This window comes from Trachurus trachurus (genome assembly GCF_905171665.1).
Source record: "Trachurus trachurus genome assembly, chromosome: 13".
NCBI classification, from domain to species: Eukaryota; Metazoa; Chordata; class Actinopteri; order Carangiformes; family Carangidae; genus Trachurus; species Trachurus trachurus.
The window spans coordinates 31907707-31921695 of NC_139892.1; the positions used below are offsets into that span (position 1 = coordinate 31907707).

A 13989-nucleotide genomic window follows, 5' to 3' on the forward strand; every position below is an offset into this window, starting at 1 on the left:
TCTCAGTTCAATCTGAGTGACAGGCACAGTCTTGCACTGACCTGCAGCTGAACTGCATGAAGGGTCAGAGGTCAGGTCCCTTATCTGGGAAGGAATGCTGCACGGCCGAGACAGACAGGTCTCAGATAGCACGAGAGGACGAGACGGTCTTACACAAAAGACAGGATATGGACTTCAAGAAAGGTTGAACATTTTAGAAAACATGGTTATTTACTCTCTAGTCGTGAGTTGGAGGGTGAGATTGACACCACTCGCCTCCTAAATCCAACCCACATCCCTCTTTTTGGAGTTTACTCCTTCACTGGCAGGTTGCAGGGCATCTTGCTTCAGTCGCCTCTAGGAAGTCACTCACTGAGCCAAGAAATAGTTCTGCAAACGACCCACCAGAAAGCCACCAAATGTTGTTTTTACACTTTATTTTTTGGAAAGTTTAGCCAAACAAGATGAATCAGTTAGACTTGGCTTATTTGTTACCACTGGGCATAGGCAGACTTTCTCTAGTTCTCCAGTTTTTACACAAAGCTAAACCCACCTGCTGCTGTAGCTGTCAACAAGACAGTGCTATAAATGTTCTGTCAGCAAGAAAACAAATACTACAATTGACTTTAAATAGGTCATAACCTGAACATATTGGAAAAGCAATTTCAGAAATATGTGCAGGTGCTGATTTCCTTAAAGTTGGCCAATGAAGAACATCTGTGAACTGTAAAGCTACAGCACAGTCAAAACACACACACACACACACACACACACACAGGAGACACAGTGACCTTGTATCTGTTTGTAGAGCTGTGAGCTCAGCAGCAGCTCACTGTCAGGCCTTGAAAACATATCAGAGTGAAGCCGTCCCTGTCTGGATTCTCCACACCATAACACACAGATTGCCAAAACACAACAAACACACACACACACACACACATACACCAACACACACACAGACTTTCAGCACAACCATAACACAATGAAAAGCTCTCTGAATTTTTCTGAGCACATTCAGTCTTATCCAGGTAAACGATAATGTGATTCTCTAACTCTTACTGTGCTTAAGAAATGTAGCCTGTGTGATTGTGTGTGTGTGTGTGAACAGTGCGCTCTTGTCTCCAACTAGGGACTGAGGTTGGCCGGTGAAAAGCCTCCATTGTACAGAACAAGGGAGAGCACTTACTGAGAAATGGAGGAAAAAAGAACATATTTTTTTCAGATACAAGGCGCCTGAAATCAGAGAAGAGCAATGGGACAGACAACTGCTGGCATGCAGAGATACACACACGTTTATACACATCTTAGATCCTAACCACTTCACAATTTCGGGCCTCAGAGCCAGCCAGGGAGGATGCTGTTTGTTAGCACGGATAATTAAACTCCTCTCCCACCTCTAATATAGATTTTCAAGGAAGATTTGAAGGCTCAGAACAAGCACCCTGTTGTCCGATGCCAAGGCTAAATCACACTCTAGGCCTGCGGAGATGAATGCTTGTAGTGCGGAGCGGAGGAGAAAATGTCTTTATCAATGAGGGTTTTTCAGCAGAGGAAATTGCTCAGTGAATTTAAGGGGAAAAAAACACAAATTAACCAAATTGTGTTCCTCCCAGTCTGATTTGGACAGCCTCTGTTCCCTCTCTCTTTCTCTCTACTCCCTTTTCCCCACAGTGTTAATATAATTGACCCAGCGACAATTTTCCACATCATAATCATGTGGAAACAGGCATTTGGATAATGTGCCATCGCAGGATTTTAAAAGATTTTATATGAGGCTCCAATGGGAAAATGATCCAGTAAAGAGCACAAAAGGTTACGATAATGTCTCGTTCATGAGGACTTGAGTGAGTGAGCCAATCAAAGAGCCGAAAGTCTGTTTCCAGCTAATGGCATAATAGGTTTACATTTAATTGGCCCAAAATTTTAACGGAAACTGTCGCCTTTCTCCATTAAAGAGGCTCTGAAAGTTCATCTACTTATATCTACTCCAAGAGAAGTACGTTTTTGAGATTGATGTGAAAGCACATCAGTTTTTTTTTTTTTGATGAAGATGAAGTGTGTAGGAAAGGAACAAGAACCAGGGGCTTGTGTTTACTACACATCTCAGCCCTCCACCTCTCAGTGGTAGATCCCACACCTTGGTAAATAGTTTATGGCGCTGCCATGATGACTGTTACCACACACAGCCCACCCAGGCACACACACGCACTGTATAACAAGACGATGTTGACACAAAGACAGGAAGTTGAGTTGTCAGGCAGGTGTGAGATGTAGAGATGCTAATTCAGCTGCTGTTGAGCATCTGTTCGGTTTTGGTTGTTTTACAAGTAAAAATGTTAAATCTTTATTTGAAGATAAACTTTTTGCAGATGTGATAATTAATTAGTGAATTAGGAAAACAGATTAATTGATAATGAAAATAATCGTTAACCCATTGCCAATTTCCAGCCTGATTTCCACACAGCTCGCATCACGTGAAGAGTCAGAACAGGAACACTGAAATCCATATTTAGCGCTTTGTTAAAACGTTCCTCTAACAACCAGCAGCTTTGTGCAAAAGTGCATGTAGTACATAACATAAGTCACAAATATTATCCAAAGATAGTCACAGAGCAGGCTGTCCTTGAGGGCTGATGAGTTTATCAGTGGCAGAGTGTGAAGTGTTTTTCATTTTAAAACATTACAGAAACATATGCTCCGTGTCCTGCCTCGTATATTTCCATAACTGATCACTGAACATAAAAACGCAGAACGCACCAACTGTCTCCGGCTGTTTATGGCCTCGTTTTAACTGCTTTTGTAATTGCAATAGAGAAACTTTTAAACACATTTTTGATTGAGCCAGTTAAACTGTTGACACTTTCAGCTTGTTGATGACAAGCGACTGAAGATCTGACCCTCGTTATCTCAAAGTTACATTACCAGAGGGAGAAAAGCAGCGTACGTCTTTGCACCGGCACACAGCCCTCGAACAGGGAGTGTGTGTGTGAGTGTGTGTGGCTGTTTGGAAACTGCGGATGCTGCTGATGTTTTCTGACCCATCCTCTCTGTGTCGCACCTCCTTCCCATCTGCACCAAAACCTCACCGCAATTTCTTTGTATCTTTTCCTCCACCCTCGCCACACGAGGAGGAGAAAGCAGTTAACGGTGCTCAGTGAACCCGCTGCCTCTGGTTTTTTGTTTTTGTTTTGAAGCGGCTGCTCAGTGCAGAAACTTGACTGACAGTGTGTCAGCTGCATTGTAGTGGAGCTTGTATGAGTGATGTATGTTTACATGAACGTGTTTGACCTGCGCTCCGCCACACAGGCTGCTGTTGAGCCTTTGAAGCAGCCGATTGAAACTCGAAAGTGTGTTCATGCCGACTCCCCAGGCTATCACACACACACACACACACACACACAGACACTCAGGAGCAGTGCCAGGTCCACTCCTCTACGTGCCAGTGTGTGTGCTGGCGGTGCCAAGTGCGTCTTGCGAGCTCTTGTGTGGAGTGGGATTATGTTAATTTGTCCTTGGTGGAGGCACTCTCACCAAATGCCTGCGTACTATTGTCAAGAGACACTGACAGAAGGAAAGAAGCGAACAGGGGAAAGTAAAAATGAGAGGGAGAGAGGTGAAGGTGTGAGTGATTTGGAGAGAGAAGAACAGAGTCGCAGAGACCTGGGGCTGAAGGAAAGAAATGGGGATGGAAGTAGATTAACAGAATAGGGGGTATGAAGGGAAAGGAGAGCAGGACAAATGACTGGTGAGAGTGAATCAGGTGGGTAATGAAAGCATGGGAATGTGAGGAGCGGTGATAGATGAGAGAGGTGGAGGATTTGTCGAGGAATAAGTGGAATGGGATGGAGGTTGCACCTAAGGTCAATACCGCTGGCATCTCTTCTACACCCGCCTCTCACAGCGTTTCTTCTCTTTCTTTCTTTCTTTTTGACAGTTTAATTTTATTTAGTGTGAAAGTACAGAGAGACTCCGTCCCCAAGGTGTCACAAGATAATGGGAAGATGGTTAACAAGCTAAAAAGATGCAGAAGAAAGAAGAAACAAATGAATATGTGTAATGATGTTCTTTCCCCTGGCTGGATTGTGAACCAAGCACAGTCACTGTGACGATTATTACTATAAACACAATTCTGCATTTCTTTGTTGAAGTTTCACTTAACTCTTCACGCTTCATTGCGTAAAACTGCCATTCAGAGTGACTGGTTTCTGTATGAGGAAAAGAAAGTGTGAGGGGGTTTAACAGACAGAAAACAAATGACAAAATGACAAAAAAAAAAAAGCTCTGTCTGGTGCTCGTGTGCAACAGTAGCATCTGCAGAAAGTTCCTTCCGTTTTGATCAGAAACCTGAGTCATTCATTAGTCGTTCACAGCTCAGTTGGACGTGTTTACCTGCTATTAGTGCAGACAAGTTGTCCTGTGGGGACTGGTGTGTGTGTGTGTGTGAGCATGTGTGAAGTGCTGCCAAAACTGAGGCTGTGCTTAGTTAGGAATTCAGGATTGGGAAGAAGCCAAGTGAGAGTCACTCTGAAATGATGTTGTGTTGGTTAGTCTTGCAGATTTCAGCATGTATGAAATGCTTATTGCTGCTTTTCCTCAGGAGTTTCCCCTCCTGTAAACTCAATCCTGTGTGAGAAGACTTTACACTACTCCTGTGTGTGCATGTGTGTGTGTTCTCTGAGGAAACAGCAGCACCTGCTGGTGGATACTGGCATTGTCAGCCTGTAATGATCCCTACTTGGATATTTCACGCGTTTTTTTTCTCATATCACTTCATATCAGAGCGGGTTAAGATAACACTGAAGCGCTCAGTGCAAATTAAGAGGAGGTTGCTGCTATTGATATACTTGCACTCGTGATTTGGAGAGTCAGGGTGTGCTCAGGGTAACAGCTTTTCTATTTGTGCATGCAGCTAGTCATGTGCGAGGGTGTTGGGATGATCCAGCATGTCTGGCAACTGTATATTTAAATGCCTGGGTTGAAAGCACCAAATGTCTTTGATAAAGACATGCAATCCCTATCAGCCTGACCTCTGACCTCATAGTCAAACTGCAGCTTCAATCATAAAACACATCATAAAGAAAGTGACCCAATCTCGTTAATCTTCTGTTTTTTAGGCCCAAAAGAATGAGAGGGAGTCGATCAGGCAGAAGTTGGCCCTGGGCAGTTTCTTTGACGATGGGCCAGGCATCTACACCAGTTGCAGCAAGAGCGGCAAACCCAGTCTGTCCTCACGGTAAGACCACTGACCTCAGTCACATCGCCGATACACATGTGACTTGTACTTGGAAAACACAAGTGGCTGGTTTACCCATATTTGTTTTGTTGGGCCCATATGTTTTACTGAAAATGAATCCCACACAAAGACAAGAGCAGTAGTCATATGGCAAAAAGAACATAAACTTCCACTTTATGCAAAGGTTGAACAAAACGAAAGGAAAAAAAAAAAAAAAGCAATCTAGAAGTTGCTATGTAATAGTCTAGACTACTTTTTTTTTTTTAAAAGGGCAGACAGTGAGGAAGAAAGAATGACAGGAAGCAGAGAGGATTTTTGCAGTGTAAAGGAGCAACACGTAATCAGCCCTTGTGACTTCCCAAATTTGCACGCGCAGTGCTACTGTACCACCTCCTACACTATACCTTACTGGAACTGCATGTTCTCTAAACACACTTTCTTTGTATTCTTGTGATTTCAACCACGTGAACTTTAATAGTGCAAATTGATGACTGATTGTGATGCAGTAATGCCACGATGATGATTCATGGGAAACCGTTAAATGTTTTGTGTGAAAATATGATTATTCTGAGACTGTAAATCATAGAGACACTGTTATTTGAGCCAGACAGTCCTGGGATTATGTGGTGAAACCTGTGGTCAATAGTAGAGTGTTAGTCTCAGATTCGGTTTTATATGCTTTATTTCCAACTTATTTTTCAAGAATTATGATTAAGCTGTGTACTGAGTGACATATTAGTATCTGTTTGACAAACTAAGTCATTGAAATTATCTCAAACACATTTGGCATTTCTGGCCATTTCTCTCCACCTAACGAGTGACATGTTGACCAATACTAAAGTGTCTGCACCCACACTGTTCATTATGAGCAATGTTTCTTATCTTCAACATTTCTTGTAATCAACAACGTTAGTGGACACATTATTGGCCTCTACGATCCATTCAATTCAAGTTACAGTGAGCTTTTTGATGCTGCTTCACAAGGGAAAAACCAACAACGATCGACCGCTCAGGTCCTATTTTAATTGGAAGTGATAGGATCCATACTGTGTAAACAATCAGCCCTGTTTGTAATTACTGTATTGAATAAGCAGATTATTGATCCACGGTGGGCTGGATCTACACCTAGTGATACCGTGTTCCTCTGTGGCACAAAAACACCCCCACTGGTCCCAGGCAGATTGGAGCAGACCTACCGGAGGCAGCCTGGATCGATCCATATTGGAGACAAGAGGGGAGATGATTAAAAACACAAGCCCTCTTTAATTCTTTCTTCAGCTGCTCCTTTGCTGTTGTGATGAAAGCAGCTTGTGTCTGTTAGGATTTTCTTTTTTCCTTTTTTTTTGTTCTTGTTTCTCTGTTTTTTCACACTGCCCGAGATCCTTCATTTACACAACCCACTTGCATCGTACTAGCAGCAGTGCTGTTGACACTGCGGTGTGTTTTGGCCCCGGTCCGATTCAATTACTGCAGAAGCAGCTAATGTTGAACTGACTTGACTTTTATCTGCATAACATGAAACTGTCTCCCTCTGTCTGTCTCTCCCTCAGGCTGCAGAGCGGGATGAACCTACAGATTTGTTTTGTCAATGACAGCGGCAGCGACAAGGACAGTGATGCAGATGACAGCAAGACAGAGACCAGTCTGGACACACCTCTGTCCCCCATGGTACGCTCGTTGACGCCCAAGTGTGCACTCTGAGGCCCATGCAGTTATTGTCGTATTTCTCCAGAACGAAAGAGATGCACTTCAGTCGTTTAAATCGATCTAAAACACGTGTCATGATTTACAGGATTGACAGTGTGAAGATCTGACTGAGTAAAAGTGAGACTGAGACAGAGGAAGAATGAAAGCAGTGAAATGGCTGATAGCTGGTGGTTTTGATGCTTTATGAATGTCTTTTCTCAAGTTTTCTGGCCTGTTAACCAATTCACGAGCAGCAAATGAGAGGTGAATTGGAATACGCTCACCAAGGCCATGGATGGCTGGTCCCATTAACCTCCTGTCAGCCTGACACACATTTAACAGAAACAGAGGGAGAAAGAGAGAATTATCATCTCCTTACATGTTCATCCTCACTAACCCTCACGTCCTAGCTGATGTACAATGAAGCTCCTGTCATTGTGGAAAATCCACATACAAAAAAGACCAAGAATACATAAACATTAATCCTCTGACCTGTCTTTCTTATCTTTCCTTACCTCATTCTTAACGCCCTCCCTCCTCCCTTCACCACACATTTTTTCCATTTACTTCCTCCCTCATATTTCTTTTTACATATTCATATTCATTATTTCCATTTCTCCCTCTCCCCTCTACCACCTCCTCTCTGCAGTCCAAGCAGAGTTCGTCCTACTCGGACAGGGACACCACAGAGGACGACTCGGAGTCTCTGGAGGACATGGACTTCCTGAGTCGACAGAAGAAGTTGCAGGCGGAGGCGAAGCTGGCCCTGGCGATGGCCAAGCCCATGGCCAAGATGCAGGTGGAAGTGGAGAAACAGAACCGTAAAAAGTCACCAGTGGCCGACCTGGTCAGTACCGGAAATCTGATCCTGATTCTGCCTTTGACTTCACAAACAAATAGGAAACACATGTTTTCTTTTTTATATATATCACTGCCATGTTCTTTTAGATTACTATGTACATAAAACACACCAAGAGATTCATGGATATTAATGTTCAAGAGGAAAAGGAGGAAGTATGCTTACTACTTTCAGATTCAGTTTCTGTTTATTTGTGGTCTTTATTAGAATCATTGCTCGACTCTCTAGTTCACTTCAGCTTTATAGTAGGAAAAAAAATGCCCAGCACCAAATAACCAACAGACAGTGTTAATTACAAGCTGATGAAGAAAGAACATCTGGAAGTAAAAACATTAAGATATTTTTTCCTCTGGGACTGGTGGGAAGGAGTGGGATGAGTAAAGTAACTACTAATCAAGACATTTTCCATTTGAATTAAAGGGTATATAGCAACAACTTATTCACTTTGTTCAGTTATTTCACTGTTTTTTTTTTTTTTACGACAACACATTATTTTCTCTTTTATGGAGTGTATCAATTCACCTGACCAATCAGCTGGCACACCTGGTAGTTATATTGTTATTATATACTTATTAGACTGTAACTGTAATAAAAAATCAAATCCACAATTTTTCAAGTGAAGGTTAATATTATAGCGAACTGTAGCACAGATCCCAACCCCGAGTCATATGAAGAAACGCTGCATATGATACAAAGTTTTCTCATCTGCTCTTTATGATATTGGAACAAAAGGTCAGACATTTGTGTGTACTGTATATATACATATATTACTATATATCATATATTTATATACATGTTTCACTTTTACCAAGTTTACATGATGTCATCCATCAGTCAACATATGTCAGAGCAGATGTGTGGGTTTCAGTGACATATGAGTAGTGAAGAGCTGTATGTTGTGATGATGTCACAGGAAGCCTCCCCCTCCCCTCCTCCTTCTCTGCTCCTGTTTAGAGGAAGTAAGGTGATGATGCCCTGCTCATCATTATTTCATCAATTTTCATCTGCCTCACTGCCTCTTCCGGAGCGCACACACACACACACACACACTGTCAGACTCACACCGACCCTATCTCCACCCGGACTTGCAGGCAGAACCTTCTTTACTTATTCAGAGAGGAGAAGGGCAGCTCGACCGGGTGCATCTATAATTCATACACCGGAGAGCTTTGACTTGGGTGTTTAGGGACGTAAGCAGTGCTCAGCAGTCAGAAGACATCACTGTCACATCCAGGCCAAACACACAGTGAATATTAAGACGTATTAAAGCTGCAGCCACCACGCAGTGTCCACAACACCTATTCGACATCTATTAAACCGCAAACGATTCATGTGATGAATACTCCGCTGGAACAGTTATTCCTAACCAGGCTTACGTCTACTGTTGCCATGGGGACAGGTGGAAAGATTGAGGATGTGGAGTAGCTCGGCTAATTGGAAATGAAAAACAGATTTGTTTGAGAAAATACACCTTTCCAGATACTCTCAGAAAGTGGTATGTCGCTTATCTTTAGCAGATTTGCCATCACAGTACTCGTCAAGCTCCCAGCTATGACAGCACACTGAGTCTCAGATTAAACCTCTGATAAAGCCATGTCAGAGTACATTAAGACATAATAACTGGCAAGTGAGTAGTCGAAATAATTATCTGGAAGTGATAGAACATAGAAAATTAAATATTTAGGTAGAAGGCACTAATTACAATAAGTATGGATTAACAGGAGTTAATTAATAGTTAGGGGAATATAAAAGCACAGATAAACGATTAGCTGAAATAATTAGCCAAAAGTAATACATGTATAACTAAAAGGGATAACGAAAGTAACAGATATGGGGAAATAATGGATAACTGGTTCTTTGTGACTGACGTTTCAGTTTCAGGAGAAAAAATGTATTGTATCGACCCACTCCGTGTCAAAGATCTTGACATTCACTTTCAAATCAGTTGAGATAAACACATTTGGAAGGTGTCAGTGATGTGAAGAGGTGAATGATCTGATAAAGAGTTTGGGCGATTATACCAGACAAATAAAGATGTGAGAGGCTCTGCTGCTGCTGTCACACTGCTGCCTGTTAGTTTAACTCCAGGTTCCAGCTAAACCTGATTGTCCTATACACTTTTCAAGGGCAAACAGTGAGACTTGACCCAGCACAGTTGGCCTGTATCCCAGTGTCTGTGTGTGGGAGTGTGGGTTTTCCTAAATATGTACACAATGACTGAAAGAAAACGAGATCATCACAGACAGTAAAGAAATTAGGGGGAGAAATTTAGACTTTATCGTAAAATCTCCACTTCATTCAGAGAGGAGTGGACTTCCTCAGTCTGATAAGTCAGAGCAGGAGGTTGGTTTGCCGATATTAGTAACTAGTAGTGCCATTTATCTACCGCAGAAATCCACTGTGGTCAGCAGACTCACACATTGAGTCTTACACAGCTCTACAACCTTTCCCGTTGCCTACTCTCGTTTTTGACATCACAGTCCTCGATGTGTCACTCCAGACTCGCCAGCCTGTGCCTATCTAGTCGCCTGAAACTGAAACTGACACATGGCAGTCTCCAGCAGCGCTGCATCGGTGCCAAAGGCCAAAATGCGAAAGTGAAAGAGGGGTGAGAAACCAGCGAGGAGAGGCAGCCACATAGCCAAGCATGCAAACACCTACAGTGTGACACATGCAGAGAGAGAGAGAGAGAGAGAGAGAGAGAGAGAGAGAGAGAGAGAGCACATTGTCTCACCCGCTGTTTGCCCAGACTAGGAGATGACAGTAGGAGGGAAAGAGAAAGAATGTGGACTGGGTAGATGGGAGCGCTGCATGGCAGAGGGAGAGTCTGGTAAACAAATCGATGATTATGTGCCTGCGTGTGCTCTCTCTGACACACACACGGCCACATGCTTTATGTAATTGTACTGTGACTGTGTTTGACATGGAGCTACAGTACGGCTGGTGGTTAAGGGACACGTAACTCTGAACACACGCACACAAAGCCAACAGAACGATAATACAGGAAAATAAAGGTACTTTTTGGAGCCGTGTCCTCTCAGCCACTGTTTAATAGAAATAGTTTGCAACTCCAAAAACTTCCAAGACACTGCAATTAAATGGAAGCTTTTCTTTTTTTTTTTCTTTTTTACTCACAGGGAAATCGTGTGTAATTTCTCACCATTTTGTTGTTAATATAAATATAATTCACCTTTGCCTGTGATAACATAACATCCTGTTTTCACCACTGTGGATGAGAGATTTAGAGATATTTAGAGATAAATTGAAAAATCCACAGGAGTTGAAAAACCATCTCATATTTCAAATATACAAAGGGAGAGAAGGTCAAAATGACCATGTTGGTGTACTGTGTTGTTCACAATGGGGTAAAAACACTGATTAAAGGCAGTGTGTCCAGTGGACTCTGGTCACCGAGTTCGCTGCTGTTTATTAGCTCCAAACTCTGTAAATGTGTGTGTGTGTGTGTGTGTGTGTTGTGTCACCACAGCAGCACCTACATGAAATCCCCAAACTTTACACCAGGCTCCAGGGTGCTGACCTCCTCAGAGAAAAATAGATATTCCCTTTTGTTTCATCAGGGGCATTATGGGAAAGAAACCAAGAGACCGAAAAGAAGTTGTTTCTCACGCTGTCAGCAACAGAGGAAAATGTAAACGAATCACTCTTGCCCAGGCAGCGTTTCGCATCCAGTCAACACATCTGACTTTCACTTACTAATTAAGATCCATTCTGCTGATTATCCACGCAGCCTCGACCATTTGACCATATCTGATAAGATTGAGAACCACATACCGCATTTATATTCGTCACAAAATAACATGTTGATTATTCCTTTTTTCTGCCAATAGACTGTTTAATATAAAATAAGAGAAAATAATGAAAGTAATTACTTATTATTAATTACTTAAAGAGATAAAATCTGAACATTTCAAATTTAAGAATCTGGCAACAGCTAATTTTTTTGGCACTTTTGCTTAATAAATCGTTTAAAAATTCATAGTCGTTGATCAGCCCATCAGTGTTTTAGTGAAAATAACCCGCTAATTGTTCAGGAACTCCATCTCTGCCAGTATTTGTGAATAATGCACTGAATTCATTGTTAATAACTGATTTTAGATGAGATCAGGTTGACAGTTGCTCTGTGTCTCTGTGCTGCAATAATGGTTTTAAGTGTATCACTGACTTTTTACTTGTTTGTGGCTGTTCGTAGTTTTCTTCTCTGATGTGCAACGTCTCTGTTTTTTTTCCCGTCAGCTCCCTCACATGCCTCACATCAGCGAGTGTCTAATGAAAAGAAGCCTGAAGCCCACCGACTTGAGAGACATGACGCTGGGTCAGCTCCAGGTGATAGTCAATGATCTGCACTCCCAGATCGAGAGTGAGTTGACCACACACACACACACACACACACACACACACACTGTCACTGACCTCTACTTTCAATTGCAGAAATGAGCACATGGGGAAAAACATGCACATGTATACTGAACCCGACCATTTCATGTGGATGTGAAAGTACTTTTATATATGTTAGTCAGTTCAAAGAAGTGTACCAGCTAACAGCTTCCCCTCAGCACTTACTGTTACCACTCTGTACACACCATTGATCCTGGTATTCTGTGATGAATAATCTCTCATTTTACATAAAACGGCTCCAAAATTCCCCATGAGTCCAAAATGATGAGCTCGTTTTTTACTTACAGCGCAGACTTTCCCCTCAAAATATCTGTTGTTAGTGATTTATATTTTCTGGCAAAGCTCAGGGAACAATAGTTGAAGCATGTGATGTGACAACAACCACAACCGCTGATGTGTGGTCTGCAGCCAATACTCATAATGCTTTCAATGGCTTTGTGAGGTTATTTCATGAACCCATCGTGGGTGATTTCAGCCTCTCACATCCAGGTGATTTAACGTCTGTCTATTTATGAGCTCTCGTTAGTAATTAGGGGTGTAACGGTTCGGTACGTACCTCGGTTTGGAGGTCACGGTTCGGTACGGGTTCAGTACAACAGACACTCACTGAACGTTAAACTAAAAACCATCTTCTGTTATTAAAGTAAAAAAAAAAAAAACAGAATAAAAAATATAACAAGTGCATTAGGAGTGTTATAATACCATGCATTAATTCTAGAGGAAAAAATACTTGCACTTGACAACCGGCAACTATTATAAAAAAAATAAAATAAAAAAAACAGAAATTAACATCAATGTTGGTTTACACAGTTAATTTAGGCTGGATACCAGTTGCTTGGTGATGTTTTTGGTTCATGTCAAGAGGCTTGAAAGCAGCAGGGATAAACGTTGTTGCACACAACTTTACTTTTCCTCGCACCAGTAATTGACGTATTGGGGCGATGCCGTCTTCTATGTGTTAACGTGTTTGATGCATTTCTAGCAACGCACTGTGCATCTGTGAAACATCGCCGATGGACTTTGTCCGGTCGACCATTCGCGAGCCGTCGGCGTTGTGTTTCACGGTGATCTGCGCAGCGTCCCATAGAAAATGAACAGGCAGCCGCGTCGCGACCCCAGGCGCCATAGACCATAACTACACACTCTCATCACTTCTCTGCTTCGTCTGTTATGATGGTTGTGGCAGCTTTAAGGCTCATTACCGCCACCTAGATTGGAGTGAGGACTCGACTTTTTTTCTTTTTCTTTTTTTTTTTATATTCACTCAGACGTATTCGTCGTGTGACTGTGTGCACCGAACCGTGACGGCATGGGACGAATACACATACCGTTACTCCCCTATTAGAAATGTGTAATGACTTTGTGAATGTTGTGGTATAATAGACCTGTAGCCTGACATCAGTTCATATTTTCCACCACTCCAGGTCTGAATGAGGAACTTGTACAGTTGCTGCTGATCCGAGATGAGCTACACATGGAGCAGGATGCCATGCTGGTCGACATAGAGGACCTCACCAGGTGATGAGCCAGTTAATGAGGAGCTTATTTACAGCACTCGGTTACTGTCATTTCACTCATCTATGAGGGAGCACCAGGCAAAAAGTGTAAAAAAAAAAAACCAAAATCCACATCTCTCAACACTTTCACTTTGTTACTCTTTCTGTGCCTCAAGCCAATTAGTTTCTACGGAAGATGTAAATATTTTAACATGCCGGCATGCCGAAGATATACAGTAGTTTCGATTTTCTTTTCCCCAGGCTAAGTGATTCCCTTTAAACCGTTAGAGACTGTCAGTTTTTTTCAGTGGTTTAGGATG

At 42.3% G+C, this 13989-nt stretch overlaps 1 protein-coding gene across 6 annotated transcripts in view; it reads left to right on the forward strand.

Moving 5' to 3' along the window:
- Positions 1 to 13989, forward strand: part of schip1 (schwannomin interacting protein 1) — a gene marked incomplete at its 5' end in the record, with an annotated part of 230137 nt that overhangs the window by 214588 nt on the left and 1560 nt on the right. For all 6 annotated transcript variants that reach the window (XM_083985102.1, XM_083985104.1, XM_083985103.1 and 3 more), the window contains 5 exons: positions 5094 to 5212; positions 6763 to 6880; positions 7548 to 7745; positions 12012 to 12135; positions 13598 to 13691. In XM_083985102.1, the coding sequence (XP_083841228.1) occupies positions 5094 to 5212; positions 6763 to 6880; positions 7548 to 7745; positions 12012 to 12135; positions 13598 to 13691 (653 nt within the window). The remainder of the gene's footprint in view (positions 1 to 5093; positions 5213 to 6762; positions 6881 to 7547; positions 7746 to 12011; positions 12136 to 13597; positions 13692 to 13989) is intronic.